Here is a 26,852-nt window from a genome sequence, read left to right as displayed (position 1 = left end):
TTAAGGAATTTGAGGGAATTTGAGAGATTTCGTAGTGCATTTTTACCATCCACAAATCTCACATCTCCTCATGAGATTTCGAGATAATTGAATCAAAATTTTACATGGAATCTCTACAAATCAATTAAACTCCTTAAAAATCTAAGGATTTATAAATCTATTGAAATCTTTCAAATTCCCAATTGAATACATCCCCCCTAAAACAAACCGAAGGAAAATGATAAATTGTTCGGTCGTTACCTACCGAATGTTGTGAAACTTATTCGTTCGGATTTTTCGAAGGCCGTGGGCTCAAAAACCCAACCCGAAATATCCACGGCAGCGTACGTTCTCGGGGTGGATCTCTCACTGTCTCCTTCCCACTGTTGCTTTCTCTCTCTAGATTTCTGGGTTCCAATTGCTTACTCTTGAGAGAGAGAGAGTGAACAGTGCTCTGTGAGTAAATGGCGACAGCGTCTGATTTACCAGAGGGGACTATACAGAACGTACTGGAACAAGAGAGCCTCAAGTGGGTCTTTGTTGGCGGCAAAGGTGGCGTGGGCAAAACGACATGTAGCTCGATCCTCTCGATCCTTCTCTCCAGAGTCAGATCCTCCGTTTTGATCATCTCCACCGACCCTGCTCACAATCTCAGCGATGCTTTTCAGCAGAAGTTCACCAAGACTCCCACTTTGGTTAACGGGTTCACCAATCTCTATGCCATGGTACGCTTTTCGATTCACAATCTTGCCTCCTTCAATTTTTTTTACTGGGTAATTCTTGCTTTAGGTGAATTGTGGGTTTTGGGAATTTTTTGGTGGGTGGAATTTGGGTTTTTGATGAATTTGGGAAATACCCGTTTTTTTTTGGGGCAAAAGAAATTCCCAGTTGTTGGCTTCTTGGAATTTGGTGCTGTTTGATAAAATTGGGGATTCCCAGTTCATAGATTTTGAGTTTAGCTTCAATTATATGAACAAATTGTTGAGAATTTGATTTATTTTTTGAAATTAGAGGCAATTAATTCTTCATTGCTTGGCTTAGTACTTGTTGCTGAATTTCGACCTCCCTATGCATGCATTTGTGTGTGCGCGCGCTTTGCATTTTATGCAGTCTCATTGTTTGGTTTTGATCCTACATAGGAAGTGGATCCTACCGTTGAGCACGAAGACATGGGTGGGAACGATGGAATGGATAATCTGTTTTCTGATCTAGCAAATGCCATTCCTGGAATTGATGAGGCCATGAGCTTTGCAGAGATGCTAAAGTGAGATTCTTGTTCCCTTATGTTTGTTTCTTTGCAAATCAATACTTGCTCTTTACTATCTTGGTAGAGCTCCTCTCATGTGTTACTTATTTTAATTTAGTGTTTTACCAATCAATCTGCTAATTCATTTGTGGAAATTATGTCCATGCAGATTGGTCCAAACAATGGATTATTCGGTTATAGTATTTGATACTGCACCAACTGGCCATACGCTTCGGCTGTTGCAGTTTCCATCAACCTTGGAGAAAGGTCTGGCTAAAGTGATGTCTTTGAAAAATAAATTTGGCGGCCTAATGACTCAGGTATATACCGTTGAACCCTTTTGTCAGTCATATCTTCCCTTGCATTCAAAATTATATGGTTAAGACACACGTGGAGTCTTAACTTTTTTGCAAATTTCTTTTGTCTGAGTTTTGTAAGCTTGTAATTGGTCAGTTAAAACTGTTTCTACGTTTATGGTATTAAGTGTTCAAAATTGATCAAGGCAGATGACAAGCCTCTTTGGTGTTGGTGACGAATTTGGAGAGGATGCAATTTTGGGAAAGCTGGAGGGCATGAAAGATGTGATTGAACAAGTCAATCGACAATTTAAAGACCCTGTAAGTCTGCTCATTCATTTTTCTTTTTTCTGTTGTCTGTATCATTGATTTTGGATGGGATGACTATTGTACGGTAACAGATATGTTTCAGATTTTTAACACATTAGATTAGTGTAAAGCTAAAAAAGGTAAAATAAATAAAGATTTTTCCTTGGTTGGGTTTTGGATCCTAAAGAAGAGAAGATACTTTTTCCACTTATTTAGATAGAAGCTGAAACCTTTTGTTTCATTCGATATCATGAGTAGTGATGCTTTCATGAGTCAGTTTTGAAAGGAGGAGGAATTTTAAGTTCTTTTCAAAATCTGAAGTTGCTTTTCCAAACTTCATCACTCTTCTGCCTCCAAATTAAATTTCCAAATATATAGGCATTGTGGAGGCATTCATATCTCACTTTTGCAGGACTTGACGACCTTTGTCTGCGTTTGCATTCCTGAATTCCTCTCTCTCTATGAAACAGAGAGACTAGTGCAGGAACTCACCAAATTTGAGATAGATACACACAATATCATCATTAACCAAGTACTTTATGATGAAGAAGGTATGCCTACAGTGTCCGTGTACATTAATTTCTTTTACATGCTCTTAGCTTAAGTTTAATTATCTATTGGGTAATTTTGTTTTTGTAGGCACAGAATCTAAACTACTCAAAGCAAGAATGCGAATGCAACAAAAGTACCTTGATCAGTTCTACATGTTGTATGATGACTTTAACATCACCAAGCTGCCATTGCTGCCAGAAGAGGTAAGACCATAGAGTGCCATAATTTATGAAACTTTGACTTCTTGCACTGGAAAGAAAAGGGGGTTGGTGATCTGTAAACTTTTGCAGCGAGCTTCCCCGTACTTTCTATTTGAGGGATTGTTATTTTGTGAATGTCTCAAAACGCATTGAGACTTTTATCTCCATTTTTTACAAAAATCTCAACCTAGTAGGAAAGAGGGCTATAGATGATGGAATTTTACCATGATTTACCCACCCGCCATTCCTTTTCTTCTCTGGGATATTCTGTACTTAATCTTTTTGTTTAGTTATATTTTATTCAAATATTCTTATATATTTATGTAAAATATTCAACCAGCTGAGAAAAAGTAAGGAATGTGATTTCACACCGAATATCCCAGTGCTTTGATCCTTCTGGGGTTGGTTGATCAATTTACTAAAAGAATTATGAAGATAATGAAACTATTTTAGCTCTGAATCTCTTTTTCTTTCCATTCCACAATGTATAGTACTATGGGATGTAGCTATTCTTGATGGTTTCTGTGAGACCACCATATGATGATATCTATCCATTAGATATCTGAGGCCTCTTTATTCTTCGATTTGGTTCCAAAAACGTAACCTATTGTTTCAATGGGAGAACATCTTGAAGGAACATTGCAAATGAGTCTAATGTTTTCATGAGGTGTATGTTGTAACTAAATTCACCTCTTTTCATGGCTTCCTACTTTAGGGCTTATTAACTTTAGAATTTGTACCACACCGATTCGTAATACTATTATTGGCTGCTTATTGATCATCAACCTTTTGATTACTTTGGATTTTGCAGGTTACAGGAGTTGATGCTCTAAAAGCGTTTTCGTGTCATTTTGTGACACCATACCAACCTTCCACCAGCAAAGGCACATTGGAAGAGTTAGAGAAAAGGGTGGTCACTCTAAGGCAGCAGTTGAAAGACACCGAAACAGAACTAGAAAGACTGAGGAAAGGAAAACAAAAGGTCTAATAACGCCAGGTTCACCACTTTGTAATTTAGCATCAGATGGCATCATCTTCTTCCCAGTTTAGGCTACCAGTGGAAGGTGTATCCTGTTTACCACTGATTGATGTTTCCGGGTTGATTGGTTTATTGCTGAGTTATTTTCTGTCCTCTTAGAATCAAGATCATAAGAAGTGCCATGTCTTGCACATTAATGTAATTTATTTCATTCAAGATGTTCCGACATCGAACAATTTATAGGTGAAACTCTTGTTCTTTTATGTGCCCTGACTGAGCTTTATGTCAAAATCAGTATGTTGCAATTTTGTTCCGGAAAGAAAGTGAATGGATTATAAGCTCTGTGCACATTGGATTGTGTGGGAATATGAATTGGCATTTTACAGCAATTTATCTTTCCTTGCGTACCAAATGATTTTTATACATTTGAACAGCTGCATTTGAATGAAAATAACATAAGGCTGTGATATTTTGTTGTACGATTAAGTTGAACAATATTCAGAAAACGCGGAATGATGTTTTAGGTGGGATGATAAGTAAATTCTTCCAAAAAAACAACATTCCTACGTCTTCTATTTTACTTACTACTTGTTGAGTGTAATTTTTATCGTAAAATTTCTCTTTTTGCCATGGTAGTCCACCCTTCTAGGAGACGTGAAGACACACAGAGGCATTTCAGTCTTCCCTGGCAACCATCCAGGTGCCAAGAATCGAACACAGAACGTGCCGTGTGGAATATGAGCTTGAAATTCATCCCCAACCACTGAGCCACTCCATGGTGACTCTACGTCCTCTATTTTAGACTGCTCGTATGATTCTAAGTCCCTTGCCACCTAAGCGACAACAACCTCTAGCAGGCACGGTTTAGATCGTTTTGTCAGCATGGCGAGATGGTGGAGACACTGTGGAAAGACGAGCAAAGTTTGGGTTGTAGGAGGTAGCACTTAGCCACTGCATCTAGCTGAATGGTTCTGATTAAAAAAAGGCACCAACAAGACAAAAGAGATAGAAGGGAAGAGAATGCGAGTCCAAATACAAATCATAACATATAATCTTCACCAACCATTTGGCGAAAATCCAACGCCTAAAAACAAATTTTAAGAGAGAAATGATCTCGTATAATTCCTGAAAAGTTAGTACAAGTATATTTCTTCAACAGATGGTAAACTATCACCGGTTAGAACTGTACGGCACATTTCTAAGTGGTAATGGATTCAACAGATTCAACACTGCCACGATCCACCAACATTCCACATCAGGATCGATGACCAACAAATTTCTTGGGAGTTTCCTACCATTTCAACAATCCAGAGTTTGTGTAAAGTTTTGCAACGCGTATATTTCCCTCCTGGTTATGGTTTTCTAGCATCTGACCAGTGGACCAACATTTGTGTAGCTACTTGCAGCCGACGAATTTGCTACTGATGTACTTTAACTCACAATTGCAACTGAATGAGAAACAGAGAATAATCAGCAAAGAAAAAGAAAGCACAGATCTGCGATGAGAAATATTGGTTTAATCATGAAATACTAATAAAAGAGAGAATTTGCTGACAATGTTGTGCGCTTTGTGTGTATCTCAGTGCACAGACAATATCAGTTAATCATATGTCCTAGCTTTTCGGGTGGGATGTTGATCCTCGTTAACGTATCTCTTTTCTAACCCTTCACATATATCAGGATTTATTACACTGCTAAAATCTGTAGATCCTCACATAACTGGAACTAACATCATCAATATGCCTATTACTTTCAAGACTACGACTCACAACAGATTATTACTGCCTATAGCAAATAAAGATGAGGAATTTGTAAGCAAACGATAAGTACAACCTTGTAATCCAAACGTAAACATAAATCAAGTTGGAAGTGACGACATCTGAATTTCGTCCCCTAGCATCCCATTTGATGAATCTGCAGTTTGAAAAGAATCTTTTCTACCACGTTCCAAAGAAGTTGCCTCATATATCCCTACAAATGTTATTCAAACTTTAGAGACAATTTATGCAAAACTAATTAATAAAAACAAAACAGAAACCTAAAAAAAAAGTGGAAATGCGGATATGCAAATAAGTGAATGAATAAATTACTCAATAAACGTAGATGGCGCTTTACTGCAGTGGCGGAAAGCAATCATGCATATGCATCATGGTGCGTGTTCAGTCCCCACAGATTCCCCTCCCCCTTAACAATTAACATCTAACCCACTAACACTATTGCTCTACTAAAAAAAATATTACTCAATAAACAAATGGCACCCATAAGAAGCGCTCATCTGTACCAGAAAATACTTCATTTCAATAAATTGCATGGAAGACAAGATACGATAATAGAGATGAGGTTGATGTTGATCACAATCTTAATGACAATGCCGACGCTGGCAGTGATAAATACTATACACATACCAAAGCCCAAAATTAAGCAGCAAATTAGAAAGCCTGGAAGAGAAAAGTCCATTTTGTACACAATCTCCATAATGATAATGCATCCTCCAGCTACCATTAAATGCCTTGGAGAAGAGAAAACCATGTGCAACCTATAATACATTAGGAGCATTAATGGTCAAACTAAGTATATGAAATGATCATGTAGACAAGTAATAACTGATAATCAAGCATTTCTACATAGATTAACCAAAACTGCATCGAAAGTTCTGAAATATACCTCTCTTCCGCGATACTATCAACATAGAATATCAAGATTACTCCAAAAAGAATGGTGCTCAAAAAAGCCCAAGTAGAGAATGGCACCTTATCGCTGGTACTTGAAGGTGATCCCTAAGTGCCCCAACAAAAACAACACGAAAAATCAGAAAGAACAACAGGGAGAGGGCTAATAAAGAACAAAACAGACATAGCAAGCCCATAAAATTGAACTAGAGTCCAACTGAAAATGTAAATCTAATCAAATTTGACCTAGAACCGCTTATCATATCATACAACTTACTATGATCATGTCCCACATGGCCACAGGGAACAGGAAACATGTTGCAGAGGCAACAGTTATTGCATTAAGTCGCCTTTTAAGTTGATTCTGAAAGCACAGAATGATGCAACCAGCAGCAGTAATTTGTTAATAGTTTTAATTAATAGAAAATTAGACAGATATATATTCCTTGGAATGGGTTAGAGCAAAAGAATAATAAGATAACTGAAGATAGACAAATATCAGCAATTCAGCACCTTGAGTGAAACACGCCGTGCGATCACCCTCCTCAATGCTGATAAGATGCCAGCAAAGATTGGAAGGGCCATCTCTTTTATACCTAACAATGGCTCCGTCTGAACCTCATCATCAAGGCTATCTTTAAATGGTAATTTCAGGTTAAGTCACAATAACACTACCAAAACGCAATCATTATGTTGAAAATAGACAAACCAAAAAGACAGAAGAGGAAAGACGACATGGAGGATATGGGAAGGAACAATAATAAAACACAACAATCCTAATCAGTAGGGAAAGGACGGATTTAATAAAAGAGGATATAGAATGGAGAATATGTTTCCATGGCCCACCCTTGAGATAAGAAGTAGAAAGATGCCACCATTGCAATAAGCCCACCTACCTGGTAAAAGATGAAGAAACATCCATGTGAGTAAAGAAGAATCTCATAGCTCCAATTTTTCAATCAAATTATTTTTTATATCAAGTCACCAGAACTGTAGGTCTTGTACTATTATTCCTTGATTTATCTTCACTAAAACTTGAATACGTAAAAGTCCACACACCAACCAGCCTAATCAGTAAAGTCCTAACCTATTTTATGTAATTAGAGAAAAGATAACATAATGAAGCGAGAAAATGGCCAAGGACATTAGTGAAGGCCTTCATTAAGAGAGAAACATGCCAAACACAAAATGTTAGCTTATGCGCTCGAAGACAATGGTAGATTATTTACATGAAGACACATTCTAAGCAAAGGACAAAGCATCTAACCGAGCTACCTTTTTCCAAACGTGACCCCTGCGCCCATATAATACTCCAGACAGTACTCCAAGGACAGCACCAGAATACTCTGCTAATATAGCTCTAACATAATATGCAAAGATGAAACAAATCAGTTGTAATTAACAAAATCAATTCTATTTGTTCAAATTATGTTCAATGCTCCATATTTTTATTGCTACTGGCTGATTGTTGCTCAAATGCATACTCACATAATTTGAAAAAATTGGGAAAAAAATGTAATTAGAATATTCATAAAATTGAAACTTATACACACAAGCACTTGTAGTGGTATCTGAAATCTTATAAGCCAAGCCTACCTCAGAGGTCCACACGATTTGAGGCCTTTTCCCCACAAAATAAAGTATAAAGCTGTTATGCCACCATTTATTACAGAAGGCACCACCTGAAAACAACACGGAACACTCAAGAAGTATGCAAAGCAATCATTTGAATAAACTTTACAGATGCCTTTTCAGTTGTTTCTAATAAAAGCCAAAGTATCATGGAACCTGCGTATTTGAGAGCGGCCTGCCCTTCCAAGGCTTTTGCATAATTAGAAATACGATGGATGCTGGGATCAGGCAGGTGAACAGAAAAAGTACAACCGAAGCTCCCGTTTCAGACAAGTAGCGGTACAGGGAGTAAATTGACCATATTCTCAAGAAGTTTCCAATAATATGGATTATTTGAAAGGGTGTTTGCCTACATTAAGATAAGATCAGTGGCATAATTAGTTGTAGTAAAGAGAACAACGAAGTAAAAACACATGAAATGCTGATCTCACCCAAAAGAAAAAAAAAATATTGGGCTTACACGTTGGCGTATTAGATACAATATGATAAACCTCTGAACTTCCATAAGTTCTTCTACTATAGGTTTCTTATTGGGCCGAAGGGGGTGAAATAGAAATCTATTCCACCGGAGCTAAAAGAAACAACAAAATCCAGACTGAATACAGACTATACAGCAACTAACGTCTACCTTCAACATTGAATATTAGCTCCTGAGGACTGCTTCTGTACTACACCAGATACTACAGAGCTCCTCATTAGTTAGTACATATTGAAAACTTATAAGCCCTTAATCTCAACTAACCACAGATTGAACCTCCTTAAAAATGGAAATCTCATCACACTACCTTCTGATTCACCTATTAATCCCCTCTTCTGTAACAGTAACAAGAAAAAACCTAATACTTTGTGGTAAAGGATATTGACCATTGCACACCAAGCTGGAGATATCAAGGACTTACGGTGGGGGAAGATCCATTTACTGTAAACTTGCGGCAACTATAATTACGATCATTGTCTCAGCGACAACTAAAGTTTAAATTCCCATGTAAGTAAAGAGGAAAAACAAAAGTAATCAACACCAATTTTGCAAAGCATTACGCTTAATGATCCAATGGCCCCTCGTACACGCCAAAGCATCCCAAACCTTCTTAAAACTATGCAGAACAGTCTTCCAAAGTAGGTAGCTGATTGCCACCCAACAATATCTACAACAACCAACCCCAACTTCACAATTTCACAAAGCTAATTTTTTTTTTTTACCTTCTATTTCCTCCTTTTGCATTTATATCTATACAAACTTATTCAGCTACTCATGATTCTCAAACACTTGAGCACCAAGAAAACTCAGACCCAATTTTCCCAGAAACCAAACAAAACGAAAAGCATTGCCAGTTTTATGATTTTCGTAACCAGATAGATTAACAACACAAGATTCACACACTTTCTCGCAAACCAAACAAAGGCCCTAGGGTTTTACAATTCAAATCCTCAAAAATCAAAGAAAAAAATTACAGAGAAATGAGATTGGATTGATTGGGTTACCTGAAATGGGGAGAAGATCCTCCTCGATCTTCAGGAACTGGCCTCGGAGACATCATTTTCGAACCCAAATGCTGAATCGCAAAGTTAATCACAGAATTCGATTAATTCAACATTGAATCGCGGATTATGTTCTCCTCTGCAGCTTCGTAACTGGAGAAAAAGAAAGCAAAGCTGGAGCAAAAACTCCTCAAGCTTCGTCTCTGCCAAGTTCAATTTCTTCGCTTGAGCTTCAGCAAGAAGGGGTCGTTGGGCCCTTGCTATGTTGGGAGCCCACGAATGAAGGACGTGAGGCCCGTTTCGTACAGCTGTGGCTTTTGGTCACTTATCCTGGCCGTATTGATTTTGGGTCCATCCCTAAGCACTAAGCACTAAACACTAAATTTATTTTTCTTTTAGGCCTCGTTTGGCAGCTCGGACTGTACTGACTATTTCTGTCGGATAAGATAAATAGTCACCAGATGGTACTAATTAAATTAGTCGGGCGTTTGGTGTAGTATCAGATTAATGATCGTATTATTTATATTGTGTTTGGTACTAAACAAGATAAGAAAAGGAAAGAAAAAAAAATTGACAAATCTTTGTTTGTTTGTAGGGGTCGGAGATGCAGCGGTGGAGAAGAGGGAGGGAGATCCGGTAGCCAGAAGAAGATGCAGGGAGAAAAGAGTTTTGTTCTGGGTGGTTGGATGGAACCTGGTGATGGTGGTGGTTTATGGTGGCTGGCAAAGGAATTGGGTTTTGGGATTTGTGGGAATGAGGGGGAAGAACAGAGGGAGGGAAAACAAAGAAGAAGATGTTCATTTCAGTCGACGCCAGTGGTGGTCACTGCTAGCCAATCGCCATGAGCAACGCCAGGATCATGGCCACTCACCCTCTCTTCTTTTCTGCACCTCACTGTCACAGACCTTTCTCTATTTATGTGGTGGACTCTAAACCAAACAGAACTTCCCCATCCCTAAAGTTACGATGCTCGATGGCCAAAGAGTCAAACATATCTCCGTCAGGGGTTAATAGAGAGGGCACACAGTCGGTTTCTATTGACTGCGTGGTGGTGGGCGGTGGAAGAGTGGGAGGCAACATCATTACTGTCAAGAAGGGCAGCAATCCCGGAGCAGAGAGAGCGGCTGCATCTGGAAGGAAGGAAAGAGCGCCGGACTAAATTGTACCATGGTTTTGGAGAGGATAAGCAAGCGGGTATATACCGTATAAAATAGGTAGGCCCAAATTGTTTAATCTAGTGACTATTTAATACAAACGGACACCAAACATCGTACTTCGCATTATTAGTACTATATGGTGTCTTATACTGTGTGCCAAACAAGGCCTTAATGATACAAACAATAGTGATGAAGGTAGAATCAAACTTTAAGAGTGGTTTTGTTGCACTAAAATATCTCGAATTAGACTAGTTTTAGGGACTAAGTTAGACTGGCTTTAGGCTAGACTATGCTGAATTAACTTAGTACTAGTTTGGTTTAGCTTAAATTCTAAAAAAAGTGGGTACTAAAAAAGCTGAGCCCCAAAAGGTGTTTGGTAGACATTTAAAAACAACTTATTTTCAAAAAAAAAAAATCGCTAAAACACAGATAAATCGAGTGATATGAGCTCCAAGTCTTGACGATTCGAACAGGAAGAACCGTATGATGTTGGGGGAACCAATGACACGCCCAACCTTGATATTCACCAAACACTAGGGTAGGCACGTACTGGGCGACACCAAAAAGTGACAAAGCCATATTAGGATGCATGAGAACTAGAAACAATTAACCTACATAATTAAAACTTGTAAACTTAATTATAATGAATATGCAATTGTGGAACGTGCTCAGAGTATACAACTAATCCAAGATAGTAAAAATGAATAATATATAATTGAATGAACAAAAGGATAGGTCCTACGCTGAGAGGACTTGAAAATGCTGATGCTGGAATGCCTTGACACTGGGATTGTACCCCTAGGTTCTGAGGGGGCGCAAAACAAAGCATAAGTGAACCAAGTTTATATACAAGTAATACTGAAATAGTTATTCATCAAAGTACTAACCCCCAAAGTTTATGAAAACTCAATAGTATAATATATAATAAGTTTTCCAAAAACCCTAGCATGCCATAAAACCTTTTGTGTAAAACATATATCGTATATAATGAGCTAAGTAGTGGTATCAGTATCGCCCGAAGGCATATAGAACACTTCCTTCAGAACACTTCATTTAGAAAACTTCATTCAGAACACTTCATTTAGAACACTTCCTTTATAACACTTAATTCAGAACACTTCCTTCGCCCGAAGGCCTTCATTTGCCCGTAGGCTCCTACAGCACCCACCCGAAGGCATATATAAGTATTAATCGCTTGTAGGCTCCTATAGCACCCACCCAAAGACAAATAGTGACCATTAGATAAGCACAAAAATCACTGAATATAATATTTCCAAACATATGTACATATATCTCAACGGAGCTCAGTAGCTCAAACATCATATATTAAAATATCTTCATAGTATATAGTCATTAATCATATATACTACAAAGAATGTAAAAATCGATAAAGTATGGTATTCCAAAATATTCTCAGTAAAGCATGATATCTTATAAAGTGTAAATCTAATTTACTCATAAATGTTTCATAAAACGTAACCAATAAATCATGCTTTTCATGTATGCATTTCTAATAGTAAAATCATGCATTTTAGAAGGGGTTCACTCATCTTACACCATTGGCGTAGAGCTGTGCAACAAGGGTGGATGGGAACGCCACTAACAAATGCACCTAAGCACATAAAGGGTCCAATTAATAAAATTCTAGCGTAACGATTGAATTTCAAAAAACGAACATCATGAACGGATTCAGGACTTCGAAAAACATAAAGGGGGACCTCAGGTACCCCTACACGCTGCCACATGCCTCGAAAGACTACCAAGGCAGACGCCCACGCACGACCTGGGTTCTGGGTTGGTTTGTGGGCTGGGTTGGTGGTTGGGCTTGGGTTCAGTGGGCCAAAGGCCTGGGTTTGGGATCGTATACGCTGGGTTGGGTTTTGGGTTAGAGTCTGGTAGCCCAACCCAAGGATTTGGGCCGGTGGATTTGGGTTTAGGGTTACCGGGTCGGGTCAACCCAGTTTTCAAACTGGTTCTCACGGAGACGAAAGCCGAAGCTTCCCAAGCTCTAGTCAACCTCGAAACTCAACCATAACCTACGATTTACCCACCAAATTGAAGACAACCAAGTGTAGATTAGGATTATACCATTTTAAGGTCCAGCCGTGGTTAAAACATGGCCTGAAAACGGCTTACAAGTCTCGGATTCCCTCACCAAAAATTGGGAAGTTCTTCCCCGAGCCGTTTTTGCATTCAGTAAGTATAAACCACTTAAAATCTACCCTAATCAAACCCTAAGCACAACCCAAAGGAGTCTAAGTACCTAAAAAGTGTGTCGGGGAAACCAGGAACAGTGACTCCACCATTGCTGGAGGTCTACAATCTTGGCCTGGGGTTGAGACAGCAAGGTTCAGACGATGGTGCAGGTTTGATGGGGTAGTGTCCTCGTTGACGTTCGTTGTGTGAGATATGGTGAGCTTGGAGAGAGATAGAGAGAGCTGTATGGATAGATGATGGAGAGACAGAAATAAGAGATAAAGTGAGGGGGAAAGATAGAGTGTCACAGTGATGAAGATAGAGGAAGAACAAGTGGGCTGGGGGATAAACTCAAAGGGTGGCCCCTTTGGGCACACCAATTAAGGCCATAAAGCAACGTCTCAAAGAAATATCCCACAACCAAAGAAAATTACTAATTTACCCTTTCGATTTGCCAAATCCAGGACGGGTTGTTACAATTTGCCCCCGTTAAGAAAATTTTGTCCCAAAATTTAAAATAACTTGCTATACAAAAATACTCTAAAATAGGAAGAAGAATATACATATGTAAAGAAGAAATCAAGTCAAAGTGGTTAGATGAAAGAGAATATGCCACACCGTCACGAGCGGGTTGCAAAATCCTTATTCTTGCCTCCAAGCTCCTACTTTCTTCCCCTATCAGCATAATAGTACAAACATACTTTATAAAGATATAAAGTCGTAATATATAATAATGTAAGATTAAAAGTATGTACGTATAATACGATAACGTCAAAATAGATGTGTAATAACATAGAGGTCGAAAACTCATGTTGAACTTAAAACTGAAAACGAAAAAAAACTTCTCCTAAAAACATTTGTAACGTCAAAAAATACATATATAACCATAATAAGATAAGTTAAAATACTTGTGCTGAAAATCCAAACCAAAAATGAAAATGGCCTTGTCCAAACATTAGTCATGTTACGTACTTTGAGAATGGGTGTGTCTTGGGTCGAGTCTTCATCATAGCTAACTAATAGTTCCTGCTATCGACAACCGACTCGCCCACTTGCTTAGCGAACGCAACAATTAAGCCATCGATATTATAGTCTGTAGCATGTAATGCCGATAACTCATCGTTGTCTCGGTAAGCAAATGAAAAGTTTCCGAAGTTGTCAAAACGCTATTGTGCTCCTCAATGTGAAATGTGCCAAGATCGTTCGATTCATGCCTCAATTATACTGCTGTACTACTCTAAAGCGTACCAACCAGAGCTGTCAGAAATGCTTCGACATCCACGGGCATCCGAACAACAAGGTCCTGGAGTGAAGTAGTCGAAATATGCGTGAAGGTGAACACATATCGTAAACATGTTTTTCGTGACTAATTGCGATCATCGCTCTCCTAGCCAAGAAGTACAAGATTCGAAACCTATATTAGAAGAACAATCACTCATACTACTTCCTTCGAATAACGACTACCGCTTCAAACCATTCACATAAACTGGCTCATAATTACCAAACTCGGAACCTAAGATGGAATTTAATCTCAGTAGATGTATATAAAAGGTGTGTTAGGGTTGGGTGGAAGATACCCTTAAAATATTTAGGCAAATGAACTTATATATATATATATATTGTTGGGAAAGAACTGCTAAAGTACGATATGATGCCTATGAATTGTAGCAAGATAATATGAGGTGGCTATTTATTCCTGCGTGAACATAGTGACTGGTGATGCAATTCGCTGACCACCCGTACTACTACCTTCACTAATCCCTTACTAAAAGGTGACTCAAACCTCAAGGCTACATGAAACTCTTCTTAATAAGTTTGGTAGGCTCGCGAGAAGGTTATGCTCCAAATATTCCTACTAGCATTGATATGAAATTGGGCGCACGTATTCGCCGAGTCGATCTATCGTGAATTCCTCATTGATTGAGCAAGAAACCACGTCAAGAAGGCTAAAAGAACACTCTAGGATGAAGGTCAAAACAAGTTCATTAAATCTAGAGTACAAGATATCTGGATTTAAATATACAACTCTGATGTTTGAGTTTATAAAAGTACGTAGCTTGATTGGGTAGTAACAACTCGAAATGGTCGAACCTAAAAATTAGCTAACTCGGTTTCCTGATGATCCATAATCATGTCGCAAAATATCCAAGAGTTTTGTACAAAGGGGAAATATAACTGATTGAAGAATATTCGGGTATTGGTGTGTCTTTCTACTGAGATGTTCAGCAACTACGCTTGCATAATTGGGGTGGTACACGATGGTGCAGTCGTAGACATTTATATACTCTATCAATCACCGTCGCCATAAACTTAGCTCATTTCGACTGAGAATCTAACTACGAAGTTTTGTGAGGTTGATAAAGATCTTACGCGTTTCACCACGGTGAGGGTGTCCTTAGATTTTGAAGTCAGGACAATAACTATAGACTCTAAGTCAGAAATAGGACGGTTCACATCAGGTGCTCCCAACCATCGAAAAGTAAAAGCGTCACCCAATAAGTTGCCTCAATGCACAACGACACCTTTAGTAAAACATCACCGTTTTTAGGTCTTCGAACTCAAACCACTTAGATTTTTCGTTTCACCACACTTCTATGTAGATACGACTTTGCCCGCAATTCTTAAGGAACGCATGTTGCAGAGTATCGGTCCGATGTTGAAAGTCGTCCAACAATCCATTTCGTCACTGATGAGGCACAATCTCGACATGAAATTTCTTCTTCTTCAATAGGATATGACTATTCACGCAAAATGAGGGTTGCACCACTGTGCCGAATGACAACAAATCCGGAAGTTGTGACATCCAAGTGATGTCATGACCGACACACCACTACAGTAACAGAAGATCCTAAGTATGCTCTGAACAAACCACGCTCTGATACCAAATTAACAAGCTCGACCTTGATATTCACCAAACACCAGGGTAAGCATGTGCTGGTTGACACTTGAAGGTGACGAAGCCATATTAGGATGCATGAGAACTAGAACAATTAACCTACATAATTAAAATTTGTAAACTTAATTATACTGAATATGCAATTGTGGAACGTGCTCAAAGTATACAACTAATCTGAGACACTAAAAATGAATAATATAAAATTGAATGAACAAAAGGATGGGTCCTACGTCGAAAGGACTCGAAGATGCCGATGCAGGAGTGCCTTGACGCCGGGATTGTACTCCTCGGTCTTTAAGGGGTGCAAAACAAAACATGAGTGGACCAAGTTTATATATAAGTAATTCTGAAACAGTTATTCATCAACGTACTAACCCCCAAAGTTTATGAAAACTCAATAGTATAATATGTAATAGATTTTCTGAAAACCCTAGCATGCCATAAAACCTTTGTGTAAAACATATATCGTATATAATATGCTAAGTAGTGGTATCAGTATCGCCAGAAGGCATATAGAACTCTTCATTAGACCAAAGGCATATAGAACACTTCATTCAGAACATTTCCTTCACCCGAAGGCCTTCATTCGCCCATGGCTCCTACAGCATCCATCTGAAGGCATATATAAGTTTCAATCGCCTGTAGGCTTCTATAGCACCCACCCGAAAGCATATAAGTATCAATCGCTCGTAGGTTCCTACAACACCCACCTGAAGGCATATAGTGACCACTAGATAAGCACAAAAATTATTGAATATAATATTTCCAAACATATATACATATATCTCAACAAAGCTCAGTAGCTCAAACATCATATCTTAAAATATCTTCATAGTATATAGTCATCAATCATATATACTACAAAGAACGTAAAAATCGATAAAGTATGGTATTCCAAAATATTCTCAATACAACATGATATCCCATAAAGTGTAAACCTAATTTACTCATAAACGTTTCATAAAACATAACCAATAAATCATGCTTTTCATGTATGCATTTCTAATAGTAAAATCATGCATTTTAGAAGGGGTCTACTTACCTTACACCGTTGGTGTAGAGCCGTGCAACAAGGGTGGATAGGAACACCACTAACAAACGCACCTAAGCACATAAAGGGTCCAATAAATGAACTCTACCATAACGATTGAATTTCAGAAAATGGATGTCATAAATGGATTCAAGATGTTGAAAAAAAAAAAAAGGACCTCGAGTACCCCTACACGCCGCCGCACGCGCCCTTATGCGCCATTTGAGGGCGCCATTTTGGTCACCGAAAAAGTCGCCGGTGCCGCCGTGGATGGCGGCGGAACATAGTACCTTCGGTGGAGGCGCATGTGCTCCATGCGCAGCCTAGGATCTAGGTTGGTTTATGGGATAGGTTGGTGTCTAAGCATGTACCTACGTTGATAGTGTGTCAGGAAACCAAGAATAGTGACTCCACCACTACCGAAGGTGTAGAGTCTTGGCCTGCGGTTGAGACAGTGGTGCAGGTCTAATAAGGGTGGTGTCGTCGTTGACCTTCGTTGTGTAAGGTGTGGTGAGCTCGGAGAGAAAGAGAGAGTTGTAGGGAGGAATAAAGGAGAGATGGAGAGAATAAATAAAGTGAGGGGGAAAAAGAAAGAGAATGTCATGGTGAGGGGAAGAGAGGAAGAACAAGTGGGCTGGGGGACAAACTCAAAGGGTGGCCCCCTTGGGCACACCAATTAAGGCCATAAAGCAACATCTCAAACAAATATCCCACAAGCAAAGTGAAAATTACTAATTTACACTTTTGATTCGCCAAATCCGAGACGGGTTGTTACAACTGGAGAAAGGGGAGCTTGTAGAGGATGATGACGAGGAAGACTTTAGATTCTTTGACAATTAGGAGGGAGGCGAAGAGAGAGACGAGGTTGTGGGCGATGAGAGTTGATGAGGAGAAGAAGGTGAGGAACAAGAGAGAGGACGATCTTAACAATCCCAAGGTTTCTAGGGGTCTTGCCAAGACTGTCTAGTGAGCCCTCCCCCACCCCCCCCCCCCCCCCAAAATTCGAGGCAAATGAAAGCTAAATCCCATTAAAGCTAGTCCATGCACATAACAAACACGAGACTACACTAATTCTTAGTCCCTCCAGTGAAATTTTTAAAGCCAAACAAACTCACCCTAAAATGATAATCACTTGAGTTACGAGGGAAACATGAGGAAATCCACGTGCCCTTTCTATATAACTTTGTCCTTTGGTTACTTATTCAAGCTCTATTAACATTGGAAAGTAATTTCACTGCATTCTTTTTCTCACTTCAAGTAACTCCACTTATTGCTAATCATTGGATTGAATGAATTAAAAGAAAATCAAAAGATGAAAATAAGCATCAGTTTGCAAAATGAAAAAAGAGTGGTGAAAAATTTATTGCCTTTGACATTGGCCTCGTCGCTTACAACTTATTTATTTTTATTTAATACAAAATTTGTAATTATATTTTTAACTAATAAAATATGCACTTTGAGAATGAAATTTTCTTTCCTCATTCTCATTCGTATGGCATGAGAACATACAACTTTCATTTTAGTGTTTGAAATGGTGTGAAATAAAAACAAGGAAATACTCTATATTTTATCATTCCCATTTTTGGTTTATCAAGTAATAGAATTAGTGAGTTTTTATCCACACACTTCTTTTTACCTTTCACATATTCATCTCAATTTCTTACATTCGGATGGAATGAATTGTAAAGAATCAAAAGAGAGAAATTAACGTTCAATTCCTGGTACTGGTTCACACAATGGTGGCCAGTATGAGGTTGAAATACCTCTGTGAGTCTTCCTGACTCTCGAAATAGTAGACTTCCGTGATGAAGTAGTGAGCCGATTCGTTATTTTTTTTTATTTTTTAAAGTAATGGTCAATTTTTTTTCTAAAAAAAAAAAAATAGTCGTTGAATTATATCATTAAACTGTAACTAAAGTCCTTTAACTTAAAATTCATTAGATTTAGCATCTGAATCATTTTTTTTTTTAGTACAAACATATATTTTACACTAAAAGAGGGGGAGCTCGCCTAAGCTACACAATAGGCAACCTAATTTGGTATCAAATTCGTTATTCACGAAATTCGAACCCAATATCTCTCAATTACAAGTAAAGAAAAGTACCATCAGACCATAGCCTGTAGTAGTCATAGTATCTTGGAACTGGATCCCCTCCGGATCCAATAAAACTGAGCATGCTGAGCAGGCGATCCGGCCGTTGAAATTTAATCAAATGGCTACAAATAGAGGGCCTTCTAAAAGTTATAATAATTATAGCCGTTGAATCAAATTTCAACAGTCCGGATCGCCTGCCCAATAAGCTTATTATATATGGATCTGGTTCCTAGTATTTTAACAATTGAATAGGGAACTGTTATTAGCACTCCACAAATCTTATTCTCACTCCTCACAAGTGTATTTTTCTTTCTAACTATAAAAAATTTGAAGTGTAAAATGAGATTTGTAGAATGCTAATAACAATTTATATTGAATATGAGAAAATATAAAGCATTCATCGTTCCGTTAATGTCGGTACACTCCACAAGTTTGTTAGTTGAGTGCCACATTGACTGAAAAAATCAAATCTTTTTACTACAAATATTCTAAAAATCCACGTGTCAACGATCCATCACTCTGTGAGTGAACTTTGCAACTTCACATCAGCATCTGGGCGGCGCCTGAGGAAGTCCACAGCCAAATTACGGCTTTCTCACTTTACCTCTCCGGTATTCTGGGTCGTTTCCAAATGGGGAAGTTTTGGGGTGTATTGTGGGATGCTATGGAGGCTTACAAGAAATGGGTTAGGGAGAAACAAGACTTTGTCCACTCATTGGAGTCCCTGGCCAATGTGAGCTACTCTCTCGATTTCCTTACTTTATTTCTTGATTATCATCAAATTACGTGACTTAATCGGCATATTTTGCGTTTTCTTTTCTCGTTAATTGGATTTTTTATGCTATTTGGTTAACTGGGTTTTCAATGATATTGGAAATGGTGAAACCTGACAGTTTTTTTTCTTCCTTTTCCATATCCACATGTGAATGTGAAATTGTGAATGCTTCCAATTATGACGTTTGTACAGTAAAACGAAGACACGTTGTTAGTGGGGAATGAGGGAAGTATTATCCATTCCCATATATACTTTGATACCAATCCACACTTATGGGAATACTATTTGGATTTTTGGGGGTTAATATGTAGCTCATACATAAGAAATTCACTCACATTGTTTTTTATGGTTAATTGTACTATGTCTCCTTATGGTTTTCTTCTTTTTTTTTTTTTATATATGATCAGTGATCTGGGTTTTCTAAATCAACAACGCTAGCTCATAATTGGTGAAAATTCATGGAATGATTGGCCTTAAGTTGTGTTTTGCAAAATTTTGTTATCTTCACTGGATTTTGATTACCCTGTACAGGAATTCACGTGGCTTCTACCTGGACGGTTTTCTGAATCGGAGATAGGACCAGAAGCAGGTTTTTTGAAATTTTGGTAACATTTGGCTACTTCTTGTTGTAGCTTTAGACATTGGCAGGGATTCTTTGGTTTTTCTTAGTAATTATATACATCTCTCTGGAGTAATTGTACAATGTATAAAAGTAAGTTTGGTTGCTCGGAAAGTTATCAAAACGAGAAAAGTAAAATTGGAGTTGTCCATAATCTCTTGGCTTTGTGTTTCTGAATAACAAAGTGTCATCGTTCATCACAGCATGTTTAATTTATCCAAAATGTACCTTTTCAATGCTAATCTTTTATTTAATATGATCTTCTGCAGTAACTACTCTCCTGGGAATAATAACCGCTATCAACGAACATATAATCAACATAGAACCTCCTTCAGTGCATGATGGCGCTGCCGAGGGTTATTCTTTTCCGTATGCATTGTGTATATCTGCACTAAGGTATTTGGAAACGTTGGTTGAAGTAGTAGCTCAAGAGTATCTTGGTGATGAGAAGAAATGGAATTTCATTGCTGTTATGGAGGCTATGAAGTGAGGACCATATGTTTTCTGCCATAAGTCACTCATTTGTCAAGCATTTATTGTCTTTAGGCTTCTAGTTATCGCCTCATTGTGGATTTCATTATTTTACAGTGCGCTGGTTAGGTTAGCTTTGTTCCGGAACAGTGGATATAAGATGCTTCTGCATGGAGGAGAGACACTAAATGATGAAACAGATTTGGAAGCTTCAACTCCTCAAAGTAAAATTGGCGGATTTATGAGGCCTGGAGAGCAGCTTGGACCTGGTTACTTAAGAAATAATAATCATCGACAGGGCGCATTGAATTCAGAAGGAAAAGCATTATCTGCATTGAGTGGGTTTGGAGAAAATCCTAGGATGGTTTCAGAACCAGTGTGGTTGCATAGGGTTCAACACCAGCACACGATTATGGAGCCTCCAAGTAACTATTCAATTCATATAAAATTTATTTCCTGGTTAGGGTACGTAATTACGAGTTATTTTAGTTTCTATTGATGTAGACGTTGTTTTCATACAGCTCCAGTGGTTGAGAGGTTAACCCTGTCCACGTTATGGTCTGAAAAAGATCTTCATGGGGCGTTTTACGTTTTTGGGGAAGTGCTATTTATAACAAGGCCACTGATCTATGTTTTATTTATTCGAAAATGTGGAATTCGCTCATGGATTCCTTGGCTTCTTTCTCTGGCTATGGACTTCACTGGGATGCGCATTCTTACCCGAATTACTTCATCCAGGGGTGGTACAAAAGCGCCACAGTTTCTTCTCTCTGTCTCTGAAAAGGATGAGGTTATGGTTTCCGAAACCTTGAACCTGTCTTATTTAAGCAAGTTTTTTCTTTGAAATTAGTCCCGTTGTCAATATTCAGTCTGTCACCGTAGTTGGCGCTGAATAGCTCTTTATATTTGGCATGGATTCAGGTTAGAAGACGAAAGCTGTTATGGGCACTTTACGCGATGAGAGATCCATTTTATACCAGGTGAGGTAATGCTGAATAGCAAGTCAATGCCGTGTTTAGTTCCTTCGATTTTCTCCTTTGACATTTATACTTATACACTTATTCAACTACTCATATTCTCGACCCCTCCGGCACCAAGAAAACTGAGACTCATAGCTAACCAAACAAAACGAAAAACATTCCCAGTTTCGTGAGTTCCGTAACCAGATAGATTAACAATATGAGATTCATACACTTTCCTTTCCTTTGATTTCTACCGGGTTTTTCGGTAACCAAACACAGCCTCAGGAGACGTCGTTTCCGAACCAAATACTTAATTGAAAAGCTGTTATCACATAATTTGATTACTTCAACATTTAATCGCTGATTGTATTTTCCTCTGCAGATTCATAAGTAGCCAAGATGAAAGCAAAAGTGGAGCAAAAACCTCAAGCTTCTTCTCTAACAAGTACAGTTTCTTTAGTCAGCGTTTGTAAGTAGGGTCGTTGGGTTGTCGTCATTTGGAGCCCATCAGTGGTGCCATGATTGGACGCTTGCAGTTGACTTTGAGTCCTCTCGCTTACAAGTAAAAAAAAAATATTATTAGACTGATACACTAGTAGCATATTTAACCGCGCGGTTATAGGCGTTTGCATAGTTTTACATGGAACTCTCTTCTTTTTTATAATCTCCTCACATTTATTAATTCGATTTTCATCCTTCCAATTCCATATTGAATACCACCTTAATGAATACCAGGTGTTGGTTTAGTATTTTAATACCGTCTTTAGATTAGGTACGTTATTATGATTATACATTCTCTACTACTATCATATTCAAGGATGAGTAATCATACATTCTTAGTTATCCAGCGACCAAAAGAACATTTTGGGTGTGTATAGTTTTTTTACTTGCTACATATGGAAATTTCACGTTAATTTTTTTTATGTCTACTTTATTATGTAATACAATGATACAATCAGTCAAATTTTAAAGTCCAATCAAGAATCATCCTTATAAATAAGAGGTCTTAAGTTTGACTTTTGTATATAATGAGCGTATTGCTAACTTATTATGAATCCTTATCATGTGACTTAACACAAATCTACTACCTTTAATGCAAATACATTGCAAGCATGTGCTCCGACTCAACAAAAGTTTGGACTCTGCTCTTCGTAATTTAGAAAAATTTAGTTTAATCATCGTATCTTTTTGTGAATATATTGCTGTATAAAACAAGAACAGAAAGGCATCACAGCCCCTTTTTGTTTCCGTGTGATTTTCCTAGATCCTATGGTCCTATCCCTCACATAAACACTTTGGGATGAGCAAAACCCATATCCAATTTCTTTGATCATCTGCTATGCCACCTCATAAAATTCTCTCACTATCGCTAATATCTCAACATCTCATCCATTGAAGCGGCAAAAGACACCAGATCTCCACCGTCCACTACTTTGAACCCCATCGGCATCACAAATCTGACAAAATCAACGATCCGCTTTAAATACCATTTTCCAGTACAGAACCGAAGAGACACCCCTCACCGAACCGTCACTCTCGCCCTTCCGCACCATCAGCAATTCAGCAACCGAGGAAGTCCACAGCCAAATTACCCTAAAGGGCCTCTCTCTTTGCCTCTCTGGAATTCTGGGTCTTCCCCAAATCGCACAGAAACTGAGTAGGAGGGTTTTCTGAGGGAAGTTTCTGGCTGTGTTGCTGGGAAAAGGCAGGCAGAGTCTTTGAATCTATGGAGGCTTATAAGAAATGGGTTCGGGAGAACAAGGACTACGTGCACTCCTTGGAATCTCTGGCAAATGTGAGCTCTCTCAATTTCTCTAAATTTTGTTACTTCATTTGTTGATGATTATCAAGTTATATGATATTTTGTGCTTTTTTTTTAGGTTTACTCGATTTTTTTATGCTATTTATGTAAATGGGTTTCCAATGAACTTAGAAATCGTGGCTTCTGATAAAAAAAAAATGGCAATTTTAATGTTTTAACTTGGAATTAGAGATAGTGTTAGCTGATATAGCTGTTGAAGGTTTATTTCTTCCCTTTTGATAAAGACATATGGCTGTTAACAATTGCCATATATTACTGTATAATTATATACACACACACACACACAGTGTGTGTGTATGTGTGTGTATGTTTTGCTGATGCAATTGACATATATACTTTGGAAGCAGTATATATGGTTGTACTTTTCGGGTTTCGGATTAAGAAATACACTCAAGGTTGCATTTATGTTGTGTGGTTAATTTTCTGTCAGTCCCTTTTCGGTTTTCTTCTTCTTTATTAGCAATCGTAACTCATAATTGGCGAAAATGCATGGAATGATTGGCCTTCAATTGTGTTTTTATCGTCTATTTTTGTTATCTTAACTGGATGGAGAAAACTTTGTACAGGGATTCACGTGGCTTGTACCTGAACGGTTTTCTGAATCAGAGATAGGACCAGAAGCAGGTTTTTTGAAATTTTGGTAACATTTGGCTACTTCTTGTTATAGCTTAGAAGTTGGCAGGAATCCTTTTGTGTCTGTTAGTGATTATGCGGTTCTCTCTGGAGTAATCCTACACTTTAGAAAATTAATTTTGGTCGATAAGAAATAAACGAAAGTTATCAAAATAAAAACAAAAGATTCAAAATGTACATTTAAAAGGTTTCATACCTTAAAATTGGAATAGGATGTTCAATTTGTCCAATTTTCAATTGAATAACTTTATATCTTAAACCGATTTGTAAGTCTCTTTCCCGCTGCATATTTCTGTGAATATACATATCATGCAATACAGGAATTGGTAATCTTTTCTTAATATGTTTTCTGCAGTAACTACTCTCTTGGGAATAATAAGTGCTATCAATGAACATATAATCAACACATCTCCTACTTCAATGCATGTTGGCTCTACTGAGGATTATTCTTTCCCATATGCATTGTGCATATCTGCACTAAAGGATTTGGAAACGTTGGTTGAAGTTGTGGCTCAGCAGTATTTCGGTGATGAGAAAAAATGGAATTTCATTGCTATTATGGAAGCTGCAAAGTAAGGACTATTTATTATATTCATAAGTCAGTCGTTTTTCAAGAATTTATTGTATGCAGGATTCTGTTTATTGCCTCATTGTGGATTTCATTATTCATCAGGGTGCTAGTTAGGTTAGCTTTATTCCGGAACAATGGATATAAGATGCTTCTGCATGGAGGAGAGACACCAAATGATGAAATGCATGTGGAAGCTTCAACTCCTCAACGTAACATGGGTAGTTTTACGAAACCTGGAGGGCAGCTTGGGCCTGGTTACTTAAGAAATAATCATGGACAGGACCCATGGAATTTAGAAGGAAGGGCACTATCTGCATTGACTAGGTTTGGAGAAAATGCCAGGATGGTTTCAGAACCAGTATGGTTACGTAGGGTTCAACACCAGCAAGCAATTATGGAGCCTCCAAGTAACTATTCAGATAAAATTTATTTATTGGTTACGGTATGTAAGTACAAGTTATATGCGTTTTTATTTATATAGATGTTGTATCTTACAGCTCCAGTGGTTGAGAAGTTGACCCTGTCCACCTTATTGTCCGAGAAAGGTCTTCAAGGGGCGTTTTATATTTTTGGGGAGACTCTATTTATAACTAGACCACTCATCTATGTTTTATTTATTCGGAAGTATGGAATTAGCTCATGGATTCCTTGGTTCCTTTCTCTGGCTGTTGACATCACTGGGATGGGCTTGCTTTCACGAATTACATCATCCAGGGGTGGTACAATAAAGCAGCAGTTTCATCTTTCTGTCTCTGAAAAGAATGAGGTTAGGGTTTCCAAAATTCTTGCCTTCTCTGTTCTGATAACCTGTCTTATCTAGCTTTGTCTTTGAAAATTGGTGCTGAATAGCTATTTATTTTATGGCATGGATTCAGCTTAAAAGACGAAAGTTGTTGTGGGCACTTTACCTCATGAGAGATCCATTTTTTAGCAAGTATACCAGGTAATGCTGAATTTCTGAGTGTAGTTATAAGTTACGACTGACACTTGCCACCCTTCAACTACGAACTCCACCACCTGGTTTTTCACCCTCTCAATATTTTTTCCATAGAAAAACACTTGATTCAGCTGGCTACTAACATTACCAAAGTAGCAATATCCCTAATTTCTAATACTTTTGTTTGTGAGCGATTGCAGTGTCCATGAAGAGTTTTGATGGGTTGCTATGCTATGCTACTACTATGAGTTAAATTTAATGATAGTGTGCAGGCTTTTCTAAGGAAGAATAACTAATGTCTTCTGTTATTTTGGTTGTCATATATTTCAGGCAAAAACTCGAAAGCACCGAGAAAGTTTTGGAACCAGTACCTATTGTTGGGTTTCTTACAGGTTGGTTTACATTCCCTTCTCTTTTTTTCCCTCACATTTTATGTTGTCCGGCTACTTTTACAAGCTGAGTTTTTGATTTATTCATGGGCAAATCCTTGAACAACAAAATCTTTGGTTTGTGCAGGCAAACTTGTTGAGCTTCTTATAGGAGCTCAGACAAGGTATACTTACATGTCGGGATCATAAGATGGAAACCACGATGAGTTATGCTTTTTAGTGTTTGACATCTCGTGGGCAAAGGTATATTTTGACGTGTTTCTCAAATACTGACGAATGTGTCCCATGGCTGTATCGAGTTTGTTAGGAAAGGTTCAATGTTGTCTTTAGCAACTAAATTTTTTTATAGAATTTGTGGAAATTCTGCTGATGAAACTCGCAAGGAACACACGTATGTACAATATACCTGAGTTCAAAGGGCTCAAATCAAGATGTACGCATGTAAGATTGAGAGTTTTCACGGAGATTGGACGTTGGTTGTACTTTGGCATTGCAAACTTGTACACATTCGCTGCTCTTATTTTTGATAGCTAGCGCTCTCTTTATTGTCGATGCATGGTTCATTGCTTTAAGCATATAGCCTTGTTCACATCACAGCCCCTCTAAAGTACAATTACACGCACATTTGAATTCAAATGCCGTCGATTTATTGCTCCATCGATCACAACCCACGCTATAAGCCAGGTCCTTGTGGGTAGGAAAGGAACCATCTCAGGTCCCTGAGGACAAAGTCTTTCTCTTTCTTTCTCATTGTTTTTCCTCTTGTTCTTGCTCTCCTCTCTTACGCCGGAAAAGGACGCAAGGGGAATCCAGGGACCTCACAAGCTCTTAAATCAGAGGTCGGCAACAACAGATCTGATTGGGTTCCCTGTTGAAATAAGAGCGAGCGAGACAGGGAAGCAGAGAAAGAGAAGAGGGAGAGAAGAGACTGGGGTTCGCCGGCGGGAATTGAGGTGGG

At 38.2% G+C, this 26,852-nt stretch overlaps 4 protein-coding genes across 8 annotated transcripts; 3 read left to right on the top strand and 1 right to left on the bottom strand.

Moving 5' to 3' along the window:
* The first annotated feature begins 204 nt into the window (after positions 1-204).
* On the top strand, positions 205-3,950 carry LOC137747480 (ATPase GET3A). Its single transcript, XM_068487594.2, has 7 exons — positions 205-704; positions 1,119-1,243; positions 1,395-1,545; positions 1,732-1,842; positions 2,243-2,381; positions 2,470-2,585; positions 3,394-3,950. Exons 1-7 carry the CDS (start codon positions 444-446, stop codon positions 3,568-3,570), a joined length of 1,080 nt encoding a protein of 359 aa, XP_068343695.2. The 5' UTR covers positions 205-443; the 3' UTR covers positions 3,571-3,950.
* A 632-nt stretch (positions 3,951-4,582) lies between these two features.
* Positions 4,583-9,643, bottom strand: LOC137747481 (zinc transporter). 3 transcript variants are annotated; one of them, XR_015955918.1, is made up of 12 exons: positions 9,345-9,572; positions 8,019-8,211; positions 7,827-7,912; positions 7,506-7,590; positions 7,048-7,126; positions 6,744-6,874; positions 6,508-6,594; positions 6,226-6,338; positions 5,967-6,097; positions 5,395-5,532; positions 5,117-5,226; positions 4,583-5,009 (listed from the first exon to the last, which is right to left on the bottom strand). XR_015955918.1 is itself a non-coding variant. In XM_068487595.2 (11 exons), exons 1-10 carry the CDS (start codon positions 9,398-9,400, stop codon positions 5,420-5,422), a joined length of 1,074 nt encoding a protein of 357 aa, XP_068343696.2. In that variant the 5' UTR covers positions 9,401-9,643; the 3' UTR covers positions 4,583-5,009; positions 5,395-5,419. The 3 variants fall into 3 exon arrangements, 2 of the variants coding, with proteins under 2 accessions (XP_068343696.2, XP_068343697.2); XM_068487595.2 differs by lacking the exon at positions 5,117-5,226 and having other exon boundaries at positions 9,345-9,643; XM_068487596.2 differs by lacking the exon at positions 5,117-5,226 and having other exon boundaries at positions 4,583-4,979.
* A 9,527-nt stretch (positions 9,644-19,170) lies between these two features.
* Positions 19,171-22,244, top strand: LOC137746750 (peroxisome biogenesis protein 16). 2 transcript variants are annotated; one of them, XM_088684681.1, is made up of 7 exons: positions 19,171-19,448; positions 20,022-20,079; positions 20,379-20,595; positions 20,698-21,005; positions 21,102-21,370; positions 21,502-21,565; positions 21,925-22,244. In XM_088684681.1, the coding sequence occupies exons 1-6, from the start codon at positions 19,347-19,349 to the stop codon at positions 21,562-21,564; spliced, it is 1,017 nt and encodes a 338-aa protein (XP_088540807.1). In that variant the 5' UTR covers positions 19,171-19,346; the 3' UTR covers position 21,565; positions 21,925-22,244. The 2 variants fall into 2 exon arrangements, with proteins under 2 accessions (XP_088540807.1, XP_068342860.2); XM_068486759.2 differs by having other exon boundaries at positions 19,173-19,448; positions 21,502-21,560.
* Positions 22,245-22,785: 541 nt separating this feature from the next.
* Positions 22,786-26,446, top strand: LOC137746752 (peroxisome biogenesis protein 16). 2 transcript variants are annotated; one of them, XM_068486760.2, is made up of 8 exons: positions 22,786-23,337; positions 23,931-23,988; positions 24,353-24,569; positions 24,671-24,975; positions 25,066-25,334; positions 25,444-25,511; positions 25,836-25,897; positions 26,022-26,446. In XM_068486760.2, the coding sequence occupies exons 1-8, from the start codon at positions 23,269-23,271 to the stop codon at positions 26,081-26,083; spliced, it is 1,110 nt and encodes a 369-aa protein (XP_068342861.2). In that variant the 5' UTR covers positions 22,786-23,268; the 3' UTR covers positions 26,084-26,446. The 2 variants fall into 2 exon arrangements, with proteins under 2 accessions (XP_068342861.2, XP_068342862.2); XM_068486761.2 differs by having other exon boundaries at positions 23,024-23,337; positions 23,931-24,004.
* Positions 26,447-26,852: the final 406 nt, after the last annotated feature.

The sequence above is a fragment of the Pyrus communis genome, chromosome 2 (assembly GCF_041283825.1).
Source record: "Pyrus communis isolate YQ-2024b chromosome 2, ASM4128382v1, whole genome shotgun sequence".
NCBI lineage: Eukaryota > Viridiplantae > Streptophyta > Magnoliopsida > Rosales > Rosaceae > Pyrus > Pyrus communis.
This window is presented reverse-complemented; position numbering and strand designations above follow the sequence as displayed.